The sequence below is a fragment of the Oncorhynchus keta genome, chromosome 14 (assembly GCF_023373465.1).
Source record: "Oncorhynchus keta strain PuntledgeMale-10-30-2019 chromosome 14, Oket_V2, whole genome shotgun sequence".
Classification (NCBI taxonomy): domain Eukaryota; kingdom Metazoa; phylum Chordata; class Actinopteri; order Salmoniformes; family Salmonidae; genus Oncorhynchus; species Oncorhynchus keta.
In genome coordinates, this window is record NC_068434.1 from 73,506,801 (window position 1) to 73,526,377 (window position 19,577).

At 42.9% G+C, this 19,577-nt stretch overlaps 1 protein-coding gene across 3 annotated transcripts in view; it reads right to left on the bottom strand.

Moving 5' to 3' along the window:
• Nucleotides 1-19,577, bottom strand: part of LOC118393957 (potassium voltage-gated channel subfamily C member 1) — a 41,172-nt gene that overhangs the window by 17,428 nt on the left and 4,167 nt on the right. For all 3 annotated transcript variants that reach the window (XM_035787198.2, XM_035787195.2, XM_035787196.2), the window contains exon 2: nt 4,532-5,471. In XM_035787198.2, coding sequence (XP_035643091.2) covers nt 4,532-5,471 — 940 coding nt within the window. The remainder of the gene's footprint in view (nt 1-4,531; nt 5,472-19,577) is intronic.

Consider the following 19,577-nt stretch of genomic DNA (forward strand, 5'->3'; position numbering starts at 1 on the left):
TTTGCTTGACATCATGGGAAAAATCAAAAGAAATCAGCCAAGACCTCAGAAAAAAATTATAGACCTCCACAAGTCTGGTTCATCCTTGGGAGCAATTAACAAATGCATGAAGGTACCATGTTCATCTGTACAAACAATAGTACGCAGTCATACCGTTCAGGAAGGAGACGCGTTCTGTGTCCTAGAGACAATCGTACTTTGGTGCGAAAAGTGCCAATCAATCCCAGAAGAACAGCAAAGGACCTTGTGAAGATGCTGGAGGAAATAGGTACAAAAGTATCTATATCCACAGAGTCCTATATTGATATGACCTGAAAGGCCGCTCAGCAAGGAAGAAGCCACTGCTCCAAAACCGCCATAAAAAAGCCAGACTACAGTTTGCAACTGCACATGGGACAAAGATCATACTTTTTGGAGAAATGTCCTCTGGTCTGATGAAACAAAATTGAACTGTTTGGCCATAACGACCATCGTTATGTTCGGAGGATAAAGGGGGAGGCTTGCAAACCAAAGAACACCATCCCAACTGTGAAGCACAGGGGTGGCAGCATCATGTTGTGGAGGTGCTTTGCTGCAGGAGAGACTGGTGCACTTCACAAAATATATAGCATCATGAGGAAAATGATGTATGTATGAAGCAACATCTCAAGACATCAGTCAGGAAGTTATATCTTGGTCGCAAATGGGGTCTTCCAAATGGACAATGACCCCAAGCATATTTCCAAAGCTGTGGCAAAATGGCTTAAGGACAACAAAGTCAAGGGTTTGCAGTGGCCATCACAAAGCTCTGACCTCAATCCTATTGAACATTTGTGGACAGAACTGAAAAAGTGTGTGTGAGCAAGGAGGCATACAAACCTGACTCAGTTACACCAGCTCTGTCAGGAGGAATAGGCCAAAATTCACCCAACTTATTATGGGAAGCTTGTGGAAGGCTACCCGTAAAGTTTGACCCAAGTTACTCAATTTAAAGGCAATGCTACCAAATACTAATTGAGTGTTTGTAAACTTCTGACCCGGGAAATAAATAATTCTCTCTATTAATTTCATGACATTTCACATTCTTAAAATAAAGTGGTGATCCTAACTGACCTAAAACTGAATTTTTACTTGGATTAAATGTCAGGAATTGTGAAAAACTGAGGTTAAATGTATTTGGCTAAGGTGTATGTAATCTTCCGACTTCAACTGTGTATACAGTGGGGAGAACAAGTATTTGATACATTGCCGATTTTGCAGGTTTTCCTACTTACAAAGCATGTAGAGGTCTGTCATTTTTTATCATAGGTACACTTCAACTGTGAGAGACGGAATCTAAAACAACAATCCACAAAATCACATTGTATAATTTTTAAGTAATTACTTTACATTTTATTGCATGACATAAGTATTTGATACATCAGAAAAGCTAAACTTAATATTTGGTACAGATACCTTTGTTTGCAATTTCAGAGATCATACGTTACCTGTAGTTCTTGACCAGGTTTGCACACACTGCAGCAGGGATTTTGGCCTACTCCTCCATACAGACCTTCTCCAGATCCTTCAGGTTTCGGGGCTGTTGCTGGGCAATACGGACTTTCAGCTCCCTCCAAAGATTTTCTATTGGGTTCAGGTCTGGAGACTGGCTAAGCCACTCCAGGACCTTGATATGCTTCTTACGGAGCCACTCCTTAGTTGCCCTGGCTGTGTGTTTCGGGTCGTTGTCATGCTGGAAGACCCAGCCATGGCCCATCTTCAATGCTCTTACTGAGGGAAGGAGGTTGTTGGCCAAGATCTCACGATACATGGCCCCATCCATCCTCCCCTCAATACGGTGCAGTCGTCCTGTTCCCTTTGCAGAAAAGCATCCCCAACTAATTATGTTTCCACCTCCATGCTTCACGGTTGGGATGGTGTTCTTGGGGTTGTACTCGTCCGTCTTCTTCCTCCACACGGCGAGTGGAGTTTAGACCAAAAAGCTCTATTTTTGTCTCATCAGACCACATGACCTTCTCCCATTCCTCCTCTGGATCATCCAGATGGTCATTGGCAAATGTCAGACGGGCCTGGACATGCGCTGGCTTGAGCAGGGGGACCTGGCGTGTGCTGCAGGATTTTAATCCATGACGGCATAGTGTGTTACTAATGGTTTTCTTTGAGACTCTGGTCCCAGCTCTCTTCAGGTCATTGACCAGGTCCTGCCGTGTAGTTCTGGGCTGATCCCTCACATTCCTCATGATCATTGATGCCCCACAAGGTCAGATCTTGCATGGAGCCCCAGACCGAGGGGGATTGACCGTCATCTTGAACTTCTTCCATTTTCTAATAATTGCGCCAACAGTTGCTGCCTTCTCACCAAGCTGCTTGCCTGTTGTCCTGTAGCCCATCCCCACCTTGTGCAGGTCTACAATTTTATCTCTGATGTCCTTACACAGCTCTCTGGTGTTGTCCATTGTGGAGAGGTTGGAGTCTGTTTGATTGAGTGTGTAGACAGGTGTCTTTTATACAGGTAATGCCTTCAAACAGGTGCAGTTAATACAGGTAATGAGTGTAGAACAGGAGAACTTCTTAAAGAAAAACGAACAGGTCTGTGAGAGACGGAATTCTTACTGGTTGGTAGGTTATCAAATACTTATGTCATGCAATAAAATGCAAATTAATTACTTGAAAATCATACAATGTGATTTTCTGGATTTTTGTTTAAGAGTCCGTTTTAGAGTCCGTCTCTCACAGTTGAAGTGTACCTATTTTCAGGTTTTCCGACTTACAAAGCATGTAGAGGTCTGTAATTTAGACCTCTACATGCTTTGTAAGTCGGAAAACCTGAAAAATTGGCAGTGTATCAAATACTTGCTCTCCCCACTGTATATATATATATATATATACAGTATATGTTTCTGAAAAGCTTCCTATTCTGCTACCTGGCCTTGGCATCATACAAATACATTTGGCAATCAGCCAAATGAACAATATGTCTGCAGGCTTTAATCTTGTTTCACAGCACTGCAGTATTTTTCCTGAGACAGCACACAAGCAGATAAGTTAACTAGGAAATATCATAAATGCATGGGTGTGATAGTCTTATGTGTGATTCATAAATTGTGATGTATTTTCCATCTGAGTGGAGGAAAGAGGCTATTTAACATCTGTGGTCGGGATGGCTGGCTACTGTATGTGCCACTGTGTTACTTTTAGTGTTTTTATCACTGCATTAAACTGGTCAGGGTAGAGATGAAAAGGTAGTTGAGGGGGAGATTGGTCTGGTGTGGTATGAGGTTTGGTCTGATCTGGCATGAGGTTTGGTCTGGTGTGGTATGAGGTTTGGTCTGATCTGGCATGAGGTTTGGTCTGGTGTGGTATGAGGTTTGGTCTGATCTGGCATGAGGTTTGGTGTGGTATGAGGTTTGGTCTGATCTGGCATGAGGTTTCGTCTGGTGTGGTATGAGGTTTGGTCTGATCTGGCATGAGGCTTGGTCTGGTGTGGTATGAGGTTTGGTCTGGTGTGGTGTGAGGTTTGGTCTGGTGTGGTATGGTATGTGTTTTGGTCTGATCTGGCATGAGGTTTGGTCTGGTGTGGTGTGAGGTTTGGTCTGGTGTGGTATGAGGTTTGGTCTGATCTGGCATGAGGTTTGGTCTGGTGTGGTATGAGGTTTGGTCTGGTGTGGTGTGAGGTTTGGTGTGGTGTGGTATGGTATGAGGTTTGGTCTGATCTGGCATGAGGTTTGGTCTGGTGTGGTGTGAGGTTTGGTCTGGTGTGGTATGGTATGAGGTTTGGTCTGATCTGGCATGAGGTTTGATCTGGTGTGGTATGAGATTTGGTCTAGTGTGGTATGAGTTGATAATGTCTGGCGAGTGGGCAGTGGAGTTGATAATATATTTGTATGTGTGGAGTGGTCACTGGTCAACATACTGCCATGTAGGGGCTCTCCACATTCAATGGCTCCTGGTGTGGAGAATGGCTGTTTTTCTGACTGGTGAGTTAGCAGGAGGAGGAGGAGGAGGAGAGAGGAGGAGGAGGTGGAGAGAGGAGGGGGAGGAGAGAGGAGGAGGAGGTGGGAGAGGAGGAGGAGGAGGAGGAGGAGAGAGGAGGAGGTGGAGAGAGGAGGAGGAGGTGGTGGAGAGGAGGATGAGTAGGAGAAGGAGGAGGTGATGGAGAGAGGAGGATGAGTAGGAGAAGGAGGAGGTGGAGAGAGGAGGATGAGTAGGAGAAGGAGGAGGTGGAGAGAGGGGGATGTGTAGGAGAAGGAGGAGGTGGAGAGAGGAGGATGAGTAGGAGAAGGAGGAGGTGGAGAGAGGAGGATGAGTAGGAGAAGGAGGAGGTGGAGAGAGGAGGATGAGGAGGAGAAGGAGGAGGTGGAGAGAGGAGGATGAGGAGGAGAAGGAGGAGGTGGAGAGAGGAGGATGAGTAGGAGAAGGAGGAGGTGGAGAGAGGAGGCTGAGTAGGAGAAGGAGGAGGTGGTGTGAAGGCAGGGGAGTTCAGTCAGTTCTTTGAGCATTTATTTTCTTTTCATTGAGATTCAGATGGACATTTGGCAGAAAGTTTTCCTACCTTCTCTGTTTATTTCTAAGCTCTCTTCTGGTGGTTCTTGTGGGGCCAGGGGCCATGTGTCGTCCTGCGTGCTGTGGTGAGGTGAGGTTACCTCCGACTTACAGTAATTGGGGGAGCCCAGAAGTGGGGCGCGGGGGATATGCTTGTTCTTTTTCTTTGGTAACTTCTGCTTGGCCATCGCCAGGGAGTAATACATCCCAAAGTTATTGACAATAACAGGCACTGGCATGGCGATAGTCAGCACACCAGCCAGAGCACACAGCGCTCCCACCAGCATGCCAGACCATGTCTGAGGGTACATGTCTCCATAGCCCAGGGTTGTCATTGTCACCACCGCCCACCAGAATCCAATAGGAATGTTCTTGAAGTGCGTGTGCTCGCTGGCTCGGGGGTCATTGGGCTTGGCACCAATCCTTTCAGCATAGTAGATCATAGTGGCGAAGATGAGCACACCCAGGGCAAGGAAGATGATTAGGAGCAGGAACTCATTGGTGCTGGCTCGGAGTGTATGACCCAGGACACGCAGTCCCACAAAGTGCCTAGTCAGCTTAAAAATCCGGAGGATCCGGACAAAGCGTACCACGCGTAGGAAACCCAGTACATCCTTAGCCGCCTTGGAAGAGAGCCCACTCAGCCCCACCTCCAGGTAGAAGGGCATGATGGCAATAAAGTCGATGATGTTGAGGGTGTTACGGAAAAACTCCAGCTTGCTCGGACAGAACGTCACTCGCATTATGAACTCAAATGTAAACCACAGCACACAGACCCCCTCAATATAGGTGAGGAAGACCACGGTCTCAGTCTCCTGGTAGACCCGCGTGCTGTTGTCCAGCAGGTCAATTTCCGTCCGGTTGATGATGGGGTTGAAGGCCTCGTGTGTCTCCAGGCAGAAGGTGGTGATGGAAACCAGGATGAAGAACAGGGAGGCGAAGGCTATCCACTGCAGGGGAGAGATGAGCGGGAGGGAGAGAAGGAGGGAGAGGGAAAGAGAGAGAGAGAGATTATAAGCGAGGGAGCTTAGAATACAAACGTGAAGGAACAGGGCACTAGAGCACCCCCACAGCTCTCTTCAGTTCTACAACACACATCTAGGTCAGTACTCTTAACTGAGTGTCACATGAAAGGGTGTGTACCTAAACTGTGGTGCTCCACCGGTAAGGGAGTTGCTAGTATTGGCGGGGCCTGCAGGGAGGAGGGGAGGGACCGAGGGGGATGTTATGTACTGTACAGGGGAAAGCTTGTTTCTGGGTCAGCTTTTGCACCAGCACTTAAGGTATTATTTCCGGGAGGGCACTGTCTTCACCATGGCATCTGGCCCAAACGATAATATGTGACAGTGCCACCTCATACATTTTGAATGGTGTTTTAATGCATAGTCCTTAATGTATAGGCCGCTATACACTGCTGCCCATAGATTAGGGCTGACAGCAGTGCTGCTGCTGCCAGAAGAGACTGATTGGGTTGCATTACTCCACTTAACACCACTGGAATATTAAAGTGATGCTCCATCATCCAATTCGTGTGCTATGTTACAAATCCAATTCGTGTGCTATGTTACAAATCCAATTTGTGTGCTATGTTACAAATCCAATTTGTGTGCTATGTTACAAATCCAATTTGTGTGCTATGTTACAAATCCAATTTGTGTGCTGTTACAAATCCAATTTGTGTGCTATGTTACAAATCCAATTTGTGTGCTATGTTACAAATCCAATTTGTGTGCTATGTTACAAATCCAATTTGTGTGCTATGTTACAAATCCAATTCGTGTGCTATGTTACAAATCCAATTTGTGTGCTATGTTACAAATCCAATTTGTGTGCTATGTTACAAATCCAATTTGTGTGCTATGTTACAAATCCAATTTGTGTGCTATGTTACAAATCCAATTTGTGTGCTATGTTACAAATCCAAATTGTGTGCTATGTTACAAATCCAATTTGTGTGCTATGTTACAAATCCAATTCGTGTGCTATGTTACAAATCCAATTTGTGTGCTATGTTACAAATCCAATTTGTGTGCTATGTTACAAATCCAATTTGTGTGCTATGTTACAAATCCAATTTGTGTGCTATGTTACAAATCCAATTTGTGTGCTATGTTACAAATCCAATTTGTGTGCTATGTTACAAATCCAATTTGTGTGCTATGTTACAAATCCAATTTGTGTGCTATGTTACAAATCCAATTTGTGTGCTATGTTACAAATCCAATTTGTGTGCTATGTTACAAATCCAATTTGTGTGCTATGTTACAAATCCAATTTGTGTGCTATGTTACAAATCCAATTTGTGTGCTATGTTACAAATCCAATTTGTGTGCTATGTTACAAATCCAATTCGTGTGCTATGTTACAAATCCAATTCGTGTGCTATGTTACAAATCCAATTCGTTCACTATGTTAAGATTTTGTTTTGCTTAAGATCCCGGATTGTATCTTTAAACAGGTCCAGGTCTGAGAGGAGGCAGGCGCTGCCAGGCACATACACAACAGCCACAGTACAGTAGTGATAGAGCCAGGGTCCTACCTGGACATGAAGGGCTTAGTGATTCCATTAAAGAAGAACAAATGACAATTAGGTTATTTTTCCAAGACAGTTCTTTTTGTGCATGGTACACAACTTCCAACATCCTTGACTTTTAACAAACTGAGCCAAAGCAATGTCAATATAAAGGGTAAATCAAATTGATCTTTTCAACTCCAAACAGTATAAGACAGGCACACCTTACAACCCTGATACTCACAATAACAACAACAACCTCTCGGGAGAAAGGATTCATTGACAAAAGAAGCACACCGGGGTGTTGAGAAATGAAGTGGTCTCGTTAACCTCCAGTGACCGTTGAAAGGCTTGTATAATGGAAAAAGGCACAAAAACATATTCTAGTTAAGCCTTTACACTTAAACCTATGCAGTGCCCTTTTCCAGTAGGTTTCATTCACTGTAGTAAATGTACCTTGTGTTCCACTGATACAATCAGATAGAGAATCAGAGACAGAAAAGACAATACAGACAGTCTGACTGACTCATTAAATTGAGAGAACGTCATTACTTTTAAAGAAACTGTGCTAGAGCCATTCACTCTGATCAGGCCTATTGTTGTTGAAGGCTTTGCAAGCTGCAGGCCCTTCTGCAATGTGTGCTAATGAAATTGATAAAAGGGTACATTAGATATGCCACCTCCACCTGCCTGATGCAGCAGAGGCCTGGAGATGACGGCACACATGACAGGGAGGGTGACGCCTGAAAGACGTCTGAAAGACGAAAAGCCCACTGCGATTTCTTTCTTAGAAACACACACATTCATTCACACTCTTACTCTCATTCTGACACACATGCAACACACACTAGACATTGACAACAACAACAACCACATCAGCAACAACAATAACAACAACCACGAAAACCACTGCAGCAACAACAACCACAATAACACTTCAATCCACAAGTGTAAATGAAATTCAATGACTTTGTTTTCACACTCTGACTGTTTCCATCTGTCCTGTCCTCCATATAAAAATAACCTTCTGGTTGGGTTTCTGAAATGAAGACAGGTTGTGGTAAGGCCAGAAGGAAGAGAAGAGACTGTTACTGTCCTTGTCACCACAACATTTTCTCTCACAAGCCCAGCAAAGGTGACAGACTTGCTTCCATTATTTCATTGGTGTGAAAATAGATCAGCAGCATCCCTGGATGGATTTAATTACTGAGGCCTGTCATTGGACTGAGAATTAATACAAACTGCTGTCAACTTCCTGTGCAGAATATCCAACATCTAAGTCCATGTGACATTGCTCTCAGAACATCCAACATTTTCTCCAACATGATCAACTATCCGTATCAATACAGCAACATCGTTACTAATAAAGTACGATATGCAGCTGTAAGAGGAAAACCTGGAACATTGGAAAAGTATCATATTGTTCACTAATGAAGGAACTTGAGCCGTTAACACAAATTCCATGAGTCAAATTGAACTCTCCAGAGAAAGGAAATGAAACAGCTATCATTGAAAAACGTTGACTAACCTTTCCTTTATGTTTATTCCATGACTGGCTACAGACTGCTGGCACTGAACATAGAAACAGCAGTGTAGTATAGATAGAGGAAAGGATCAACACATCATTGAGGAACTTCTAGACAGAGTGGTATCATGGCATGTGCGCAATTTGTATCCTAAATGCATTCTCTAAAAGCTTTGTCTTGAGACAAACTTCTAATCTCATATTACAATACATTAAGCCAACATGAGAGCCACCCTTCCTCGTTCTTACCTCTGACCTGCAGCACAAACAATGTGTGTGCATGCATGAATGTATCTGAGCGTGTGTGTGAGAGCATGTGCTTGTTAGCATGCATGGCTGAGTGTGTAAACATCATCCAAGGCAGATTGTGATGTATTTGGTGGAAGATGCTAGCAGAATGATATTTTCCCTGGTGTTCTCAACAGAACATGTATCAGCAACATTTACAGAAAACTAATGAGCGAGTGTCTTACTATAAATGAGAGGCAAAGTGCAATATAACACACTCAAGTGAATTACTGTATGTTGTCATGGTTTGGATGTGGGGGTGTTTCCGTAATAGATGTGTGGTTAGCTTGTTGAGTTGTGATAAATCAGTGTTACAGAAAGCCAGGAAGTCATTTGAATGAACCATTAGGGAGTCAAATTTCCACCACTGTAATAGGCAAGTAAAAATAACTAAAAATGCATGACATACAGATGTAAGATCTTAAATTGAGCTAATTTGCTACAGCAGGAAGATAAATATAACCTTCAGAAACAGGAAGATCCTTCAGAAACAGGAAATTAGAATTATTATGTGGATTATAATTCATGTACATTTTTGTAAGGATTGATACATTTTTCAGGGAAAATCAAGTCTGAAATTTCAAAGTGGAAATGACAACCTTCAGAAACCTTCTTTCAACCTCAATTACACTACACATTTTAAATGTCCTGCATTGAGGGAAAGCACTCGTGCAACAGGGGGATCAAATTAAGATCCTTTATCTGTATCATTCCGGTTTGGAGCAAATAAGTATTAGAAGTGCTGAACATGAGCCATTGTCCTGTTTGCATTACAGGTGAAGGAAACGCCTTCACACAGGACTACCTACCTACAATCCCACTCATAGAGTACAATCCCATGCACAGAACTGACGCCGACCCAAACATAATGTCTACACTGCAGACTGACCAGAGCAAGCAAGCATTTGCACTGCACCTCTCAGCTTTGAGAGGGTGGTTCTTTTCCCTTTGTGTCTAGGCTGGCAAGGCCTCATCCTTCAGTGGGAGGGAGTCAAAGACAATGCTGAGTTTATAACTGAGAATATAACCTTCCTCCAAGGAAACCAATCAGCAGGCCTTTCTGTCAGAACACATCACACTCTCATCAGAGATGGTTATAGGAGCCATACTGCTGGGAAATAAACACCCAGCAGCTTCACTACCAAGACTCTGCTACATGGAACTGAATTAACAACAACACCACTAAATAGGAAGCTTAATGGACAGCGATGAATAAAGATAGAAATGTGACCATAATAAATAATGTATGTACGTCTGAGTATGACACTTGGCAGTGTACTGTACCTGCTAGTGTAAGGACACAACCACTAAGGAGATTACTGCATGGATATTAACATTCAATATGGAATTAAATCAATGGTATTGTGCACAAAATATTTAGATTTGCTGTGGGTTCTACTCTGAAAATTGTATTGGTCTCATACACATATTTATCAGATGTTCTTCCGGATGGAGCAGAATGCCTGTGTTCCTAATTCCAACAGTGCAGTAATATCTAACAATACACAACATCGCAAGCATGTCGTTTGTTTGACAGGATGCATTGAGATAGTAAATACACAATATAATTAAGTTAAAAGGCTGCAACGTAGACTGCGCCACAGAAAGCATGTACATGTCAAGTATATCAAATGCTTAATCAGGAAATGTTGGAAGTAAGTTACAGATGTAGGATCTTAATTTGATCACTCTTTTGTTGCTGAAATGCAAACTTGTCGTGTTTTTTAGTATTAATAAGGCTTCTAAAGTTTGGCATTTCAGACATGATTTGCCCTCTCAAAAAATGCATCAACCCCTGCAAAAAATGTCCATTAGTTATAATACACATAATAACTCAAATTTCCTGTTGCTGCAAGATTATTTTCCTGCTGTAGAAAACTGGCTCAAATTAAGATCCTATATCTGTAGATGCTTCTGTCACAGTGCCATTGTAAGTGTAGGAGACAGCATTGAGTCAATGCTAAACAAAATAAAACTGCAACCAGACCCTTCTCTCCTACAACCCCTCCCACACTCTCCCTTTTAGACTCATGCCTCCTAGAGATGAAAGCATGTCACGTTCTCTTATGTAACGACCTTTCCCTCCATCCATCTGCCTTTCTCTGTGCTTACTGTATGCGTTTGTGACAATGTATTTGCATTGCCTGTTTATGAGTGTGCATGACATGCAGTATGTGTAATTTTAGATCAATACTTATGTTTTTTTTATATATATAGTGTGTTTTTTTATGTAATGTGTGTTTGTTTGAGTTTGTGTTCCTATATGTTATTAGGCATGAATCTACATGAGAGAGAGGAGAGAAAACAAGTTCGGTGCCTTGTGGCTCAGTTGGTAGATCATGGCACTTGCAATGCTAAGGTTGTGGGTTTGATTCCCACAGGGGACCAGTGTGAGGCAAAAATGATGTATTCACCTTATTTGTTGGCTATGTAACAATTATTTACTTAACGAACAGTAAGATATTTCTGTCCTGCTAATGCTGTGTTTTATGGTCTCCACTCTAGCACCCTGCAGCTAGTCTGGGAGTTGAGGACATGGGTTCTACTAGAGATAGTTTGAAGCTGACAATTGACTTGTGCTGGTGATAAAAAATAGCATTCTGTAGACAAGATGCAGTGTGTGTGACTCGAAATAGAGAGAGCCTGGAAGAGTTAAGAACAATGCCTCATTGTCTCATCTTACTGGCATCTGGGAAACTAAGTAAAAGACCATCCTGTGTAGATAACCAAGGTGGCTTATGGGAAGGTTAGAAGTGACTGGCTAAGCAATCTTGGTTTCAGCTATATAAAAACTGTGCATCATCTGTGAAAGCTAAACTCTTAGCCTGTCAGTCCGGTAATGAGCGGACCAAGGCGCAGCGTGAGTATAGTTCCACATATTTTTAATCTCCGTGAAACAAACAAAGCAATAAAGAACCGTGACATCATGACGTGACAGGCAACTAAACACAAACAATATCCCACAAAACACAGGTGGGGAAATGGCTACCTAAATATGATCCCCAATCAGAGGCAACGATAAACAGCTGCCTCTAATTGGGAACCATATTAGAACCAACATAGAAATCAGTCAAGAAGTCATGCCCTGACCTACTACACCATAGAGAACCAAGGGCTCTCTATGGTCAGGGCGTGACCTTATTGCAATAATTAATCAATATAAAATAAAGATGATTGTTTGAAGAAATGACCAAGACCAAGTCTCTCTCAGTACTGAATTTCCATGACACCACTTTGAACCAATATGAACCTGTATCCACTCACTACTTATCCAGTCGTTCTGGATAAGAGCTTCTGTAAAGTAGAACACTGGTGACCTTTTCACATGCTGATGATGAGGGTGGACAAGGTTGTTTTCTGTGAATCAAGGACTGTCTCTGTGGGGTTTTAAAAAATCCTGTTATATTTACGGTAACATACTGTACCGTTTTCTTCAGTAACTTACAGGTTGCTTGGCTGCCAGTAAATTACCTTAAAAAAAACATCATGTTTTTTTTTACCATGTAGGGATCAAGTTACAGGCCTTGCCTAATAATTGTCCATCTAAGTTTTAGTACATGAGATGCTTAGCCTTCGTGTGAGTGCCCTTGCAGATCTAGAAGGGCCTGGACTGACAGTTTAAAAACAGTGTCAATAACTAGACACATCCCAATGTAACTACCGACAACATAAACAGCTAAGGCCTCATTCACAGTTGGCTCCTGCCCCTCCTGTATCATCATCCTGTATGTGTTTTGCTTTTGCTATATTGATGTTAATATTGATGTGTATACAGGGCTCATCTGTGAAAGAGACTTTGGTCTTAGCATGACTTCCTGTTAACTACAATAAAGGTAAAAAAATATATATAAATTAATATATATAAATTAATCAATTTTTTTATATATATATATTTTTTTTTAAACGTTACCCCCTTTTTCTCCCCAATTTCGTGGTATCCAATTGTTAGTAGTTACTGTCTTGTCTCATCACTACAACTCCTGTACGGGCTCGGGAGAGACGAATGTCGAGAGCCATGCGTCCTCCGAAACACAACCCAACCAAGCCGCACTGCTTCTTAACACAGCACACATCCAACCGGAAGCCAGCCGCACCAATGTGTCGGAGGAAACACCTAGCAACCTGGTCCTAGCAACCTGGTCAGCGTGCACTGTGCCCGGCCCACCACAGGAGTCGCTAGTGCACGATGAGACAAGGATATCCCCACCGGCCAAACCCTCCCTAACCCGGAAAACGCTAGGCCAATTGTGCGTTGCCCCATGGACCTCCCGGTCGCGGCCAGCTGTGACAGAGCCTGGGCTCAAACCCAGAGTCTCTGGTGGCACAGCTAGCAATGTGATGCAGTGCCTTAGACCACTGTGCCACCCAGGAGGCCCATAAAGGAAACATTTTAATCAGCGGCTGATTTCATAAGTGGCTTTCATTCATTAAAAAGTATATTATATCGGCAATGAACGAAACTAATGCTACACAGACAGTCAAGTCCAGAAACAAAATTCATATAACATACACATTTAGTGACAAGGTCATGCAAATGTGAAAATGACTACATTGGTTTTCTCTCCAACAAATCAACAAACAGCCTACACCAGATCCTTTATACTGTAAAAAGGAAGTCATGTTGAACTGATTGATTGAGCATTTGTTTGGAAGACGTTTGTTAGCCCAGTAACAGCCATTGGTAACCATGGTATGCATCCAAGGTTGAAATGCTTGCTGGGTGTTTTTAGTTTTAGGTTGTAATTAGATTACCCTGTCAGAGTATGATCTGAGAGTGCCAGTAGAGACAGTAGAGACAGTAGAGACAGTAGAGACAGTAGAGACAGAACATGTGCTGCCGAAGCTGTGTGATGCCTCAGAATGCTGAGTTAGCTCAGAGCTCCACCACCACCTCCCTCCCTGTTCCACTCACCTGCTGCAGTCTCTGATGGGAGATAAAACATGAAAAGGTTATTGCTATGAAACAGGCGTTCCCACTTAACTGATTTCCTCTATTACTGTGCACATCGGAAAGAGAGAATGTATATGTAGCATTTACAGCACTATAATGAACTATACAAATCCATTCATACACAAACCACAACAGATTGAGTCATCTGAAACTATAGGAAGAAGAATAAGGAGAACTTGCACATCTTGACTATATATTATTCAAGCCAGCCATGTACAAACACCAAAGGCACAGCCTTTACTAAAACCGTCTATCAATTAGTTTGGCTCTAAGTTATCTAAAACACTTTAAATAACGTGACTTGATAGTGCCAACACATAATGTGGCTCTGTTCCAACTGTTCTAATGCCTTACCTTGGGTAAATTACTCACATCGACTATGAAAGCCTCTATTCTGACGAGGGGACAGAAATGATAGAGAATGATTCTTGAATTATGTATACTAACTTAGCACAAGAGCCCTTATGATTACTGAGACTCAAGCACAGAGGCATAACATACTGTAACATGAATGACAGTATATGTAGGCAGACTAAACACCATAGTAAATGATGAGATACAGAAGGGATAGCAATAAGTGAGCATTATAAGGAAGCAGTGGTCAGTGCTTCATCATGCTATTCAATGGCCTGGGTTTAACGTCATCCCTCTCTGCTTATGGACTCCCCCGGCAACAGACATGACAAACATTTGCCTAGGCCATGTGTGTCAGTGATCCCCGTGCTCAGTGCCAGTTTTCCATTCCTCATCATCACTGCTGCCCACACCAATCAAACATTTACATTTTAGTCATTTCGCAGAAGCTCTTATCCAGAGCGACTTACAGTTAGTGCATTCATCTTAAGATAGTCATAGTAAGTACATTTTACCTCAATAAAGTAGCTAACAGCAAAGCCAGAGCTAGTAAGAGGGGAAAATCAAGTGCAAGAGTTAGATCACAAAATGCTTTTTATTTTTTTTAAATGGGTCGAGGTGAGGAGGGGGTCCAAGCGGGGGGTGTTGTGGGATTATTTAAGATACTCTTTGAAGAGTTAGGGTTTTAGATGTTTTTGGAAGATGGGCAGGGACTCTGCTGTCCTAGCTTCGGGGGAAAGCTGGTTCCACCATTGGGGTGCCAGGACAGAGAAGAGTTTGGACTGGGCTGAGCGGGAGCTGCCCTCCCGTAGGGATTGGAGGGCCAAGAGACCTGATGTGGCAATTGACTTGAAGCCAGTGGAGTGTGCGGCAGAGCAGGGTGACATGGGAGAACGTGGAAAGGATGAACACCAGGCGGGCTGCAGCGTTCTGGTTACATTGCAGGGGTTTGATGGCACATCGGGGAGCCCAGCCAACATTGAGTTGCAGTAGTCCAGACGGGATTAGGACCTGTGCTGTTGTAAAGCATGAACCTGCAGAAGCGAGTCACTGCTTTGATTTTTGCAAAGAACGACAGAGTGTTGTCCAGGGTCACATCAAGGTTATTTGCACTCTGGGAGGGGGACACCATGGAGTTATAAACCATGTTGGAGAGGTCTTGGAGCAGACAGGCCTATATCCATCAGTAATCATCGTGGCCACACATACCAATAGAAAGTGACTACATACAGTAGGTGTGTGTTATTGTCCACAAGCATGCCCTGTGATGTTGTTGTGGGAGTTGCATCCTGCTGTACAGTATACAGTGTGGCTATCTTGGTTAAATCATATTTGTCATACTAAATCATATTTTTTAAGTCACATACACACTTAATATAAATACTCTTATGAACATGAACAGGGGAATAAACATCAGACAAATCTGAGGGAATTCTGACATAATAAGCCTATGTCAGATAAAAACATGACAATCTGTTGAAAAGCCTCTAGTCACATTGTTGACAGAGTTCTGAGGATATCCCTGCTTCCCTCAGTGAAGCCTCATTTCCCTTGTCCATAATCATGCTCTTCTACAGGCTGTCACCCTGCCTGCTGTCCCTAATGTCTCCACCAATTAGCACGGAGCAAGAAACACATTCAGTTTGACTTAACATTCAAATGCAAAACAATCTCAATCAAACCTTAGCTAAATCACTGTTGTTTTAATCTATTTTCTTTTCAATGAGACTACGCTATTGGAAGACATGTACAGGTATGTTCATTCAATAATCATAGTGCTATGTGAGAGCCACACATTAGTGTTTTCTGTGAAAACTGGGTTGCCCTTAAGTAGGGCAAGTGTGTCAACAGGGGGGAGCTCAACATTACAGAACAGTCTTATATGGGTTATATCTTCAGTGGGATAAATCTGAGTGACACCCCCATGTCAGATGGTATGGTCTGGCTGAGGTAATGGCTATGCCAGCATGTATAGCTAATGGACAAAGGTGATGAATAAACTGAATAAACACTCCCTCACCACGCCTGACCATTCAGGATGAAACTGGAAAGACAGAAAATCTTGTGTTTTAAAATTTGTATTTATTTAACCAGGTAGGCCAGTTAAGAACAAGTTCTCATTTACAACCGCGACCTGGTTTTGAAGGTCATGAAGATCAAATAGTTTTGGTGTTTTGGATTTGTCAGATGACTGTTGGGTGTATGTTCAGAGTAAAGGTTGTTGGAGCCAGTGTTATCATGTAGATGAAGGCAGAACAAGTGAGTGTAACTTTCCTCTCTGTTTGGCAGTGTAATGGTGGCGTGAGAGGCCTGTAATTCTGCCTCGATATTTGCCCCAGTTTGAGTGCTTTTAGCTGGGTGCCTCATTCCTCTCTGCCTGGGAAATCAATTATACAGGAGCGCAGGGACAAACCCCAGTGCTTTTTAAGGGGTGTCCTGCTCCACTTCTTTTGGGGGAAAGAGCTGTGTTAGATATCCCAGTGACCAGCTTTTGATTGGTTTGTGCATTTCCCTACTGGAGTTGGACTGTGTCGATGTGTATCATGCACATGCTCACCTACATGTGCATCATGTGTTCATACAGTTACACATATGAACCTCAATGTACTATGCCACATGGTAGACTAAGAGCAGGTGTTGTTTGATAAAGCAATATGTCCATCTATCTCGGCCACAGCCCTCCAGACAAGCCAGTCTCCGTGTGGATCTCCTTAAAACCTAGATGACTTCCTGTTAAAGTGTTGCAAGGTTAGCCATGCAGCATGTCTTTTGTGTAATAGGATGCCTCCGTCTCTATCTCCATTAATTACCAGGGTCTGTGCCCAACTAATTCATGTTAATCGCTCCAGCCATCTAAGGAGCAACCAGCCTTGCTCTTTTCTGTTCAGCCTGGATCTGTTACTCACTCTGTGGTGGTTAGAAGCTGCCGTCCCAGCCACACTGTCTCTCTAAGGTGATTATGTAGACGTATAGCTACTTTCCATGTAGGTGCACTTTCAAGTAGAATGGATCTCCTTCTAAACTCAAGAGCAGTTTCATCCCAGATAGCTGAAGGTCGTGGTAGCTGGCTGGGTGTCTGTATGGTCAGTAGGCTCCTCACGTTAAAGCTGACACGTCCACTTTAAAAGCCTAGCATGATATTGATTTCAAAGCTCTCCCTCCACATAAACTCACTGCTGTGTTTCTTATGTGACGTGGAGTGATACATTACAACCCACAGCCATGGCTGAGTGAAAAGAAACCTCCTACCCATTCCCATCCAGCAGCTCCCTCTTCCACTTCTAACCTGAACAAACCCACATCTACCCTACCTGTCCCAAAACCCCATCAAACTGCTTTCAGTCATGCATTTCCTTCTCTCCCAGCTGCACAAAGTTATTTCTCATCATCCTTACCACTTAAACACATGTTTTACTTAAGTATTTATTTACATCCTTACATGAGCAGCAATTTGATCGATCAATAAACGAATCTAAATTATTTGCCCTCTCGCAAATCCAGGCAGTAAGGGCCAAGTCATCAAAAGTCCAAGGGCACAGGATGCCTCAATGTCCCCTTTCATAAGTAGGAAGACTAGTAGTTGTAGCCACGTGTCTGAATTAAGGTCAGTCTAAGTTCCCTCAGATTGCCTTCCAAACTTAAGACAGGTTCATTTAATATAGTGCTCACTGGAAGTATGTGAGCCATGTCTGAAAGCAACATGAGTACTACTGCACTAATATCTGTCCACAAGAATGGTTGGTAGTGGTACAGACATCTAGTTATATAAACTACATCTGCTTCACATACAAAGGTACTGTATGTAACTGCATTTACTTACATCGACGCTACACTGGCACTGCATTAATCACCATGTACAGTGGGGCAAAAAAGTATTTACTCAGCCACCAATTGTGCAAGTTCTCCCACTTAAAAAGATGAGAGAGGCCTGTAATTTTCATCATAGGTACACATCAACTATGACAGACAAAATGAGGGAAAACAATCCAGAAAATCACATAATAGGATTTTTAATGAATTTATTTGCAAATTATGGTGGAAAATAAGTATTTGGTCACCTACAAACAAGCAAGATTTCTGGCTCTCACAGACCTGTAACTTCTTCTTTAAGAGGCTCCTCTGTCCTCCACTCGTTACCTGTATTAATGGCACCCGTTTGAACTTGTTATCAGTATAAAAGACACCTGTCCACAACCTCAAACAGTCACACTCCAAACTCCACTATGGCCAAGACCAAAGAGCTGTCAAAGGACACCAGAAACAAAATTGTAGACCTATTGTAGACCTGCACCATGCTGGGAAGACCGAATCTGCAATAGGTAAGCAGCTTGGTTTGAAGAAATCAACTGTGGGAGCAATTATTAGGAAATGGAAGACATACAAGACCACTGATAATCTCCCTCAATCTTGGGCTCCATGCAAGATCTCACCCCGTGGGGTCAAAATGATCACAAGAACGATGAGCAAAAATCCCAGAACCACACGGGGGGGACCTAGTGAATGACCTGCAGAGAGCTGGGACCAAAGTAACAAAGCCTGCCATCAGTATCACACTACGCTGCCAGGGACTCAAATCCTGTAGTGCCAGACGTGTCCCCCTGCTTAAGCCAGTACATGTCCAGGCCCGTCTGAAGTTTGCATGAGAGCATTTGGATGATCCAGAAGAAGATTGGGAGAATGTCATATGGTCAGATGAAACCAAAATATAACTTTTTGGTAAAAACTCAACTCGTTGTGTTTGGAGGACAAAGAATGCTGAGTTGCATCCAAAGAACACCATACCTACGGTGAAGCATGGGGGTGGAAACATCATGATTTGGGGCTGTTTTTCTGCAAAGGGACCAGGACAACTGATCCGTGTAAAGGAAAGAATGATTGGGGCCATGTATCGTGAGATTTTGAGTGAAAACCTCCTTCCATCAGCAAGGGCATTGAAGATGAAACGTGGCTGGGTCTTTCAGCATGACAATGATCCCAAACACACCGCCCGGGCAACGAAGGAGTGACTTCGTAAGAAGCATTTCAAGGTCCTGGAGTGGCCTAGCCAGTCTCCAGATCTTAACCCCATAGAAAATCTTTGGATGGAGTTGAAAGTCTGTGTTGCCCAGCAACAGCCCTATAGAGGAGATCTCCATGGAGGAATGGGCCAAAATACCAGCAACAGTGTGTGAAAACCTTGTGAAGACTTCCAGAAAACGTTTGACCTCTGTCATTGCCAACAAAGGGTATATAACAAAGTATTGAGATAAACTTTTTTTATTGACCAAATACTTATTTTCCACCATCATTTGCAAATAAATTCATTAAAAATCCTACAATCTTATTTTCTGTTTTTTTTTTCTAATTTTGTCTGTCATAGTTGAAGTGTACCTATGATGAAAATTACAGGCCTCTCTCATCTTTTTAAGTGGGAGAACTTGCCCAAT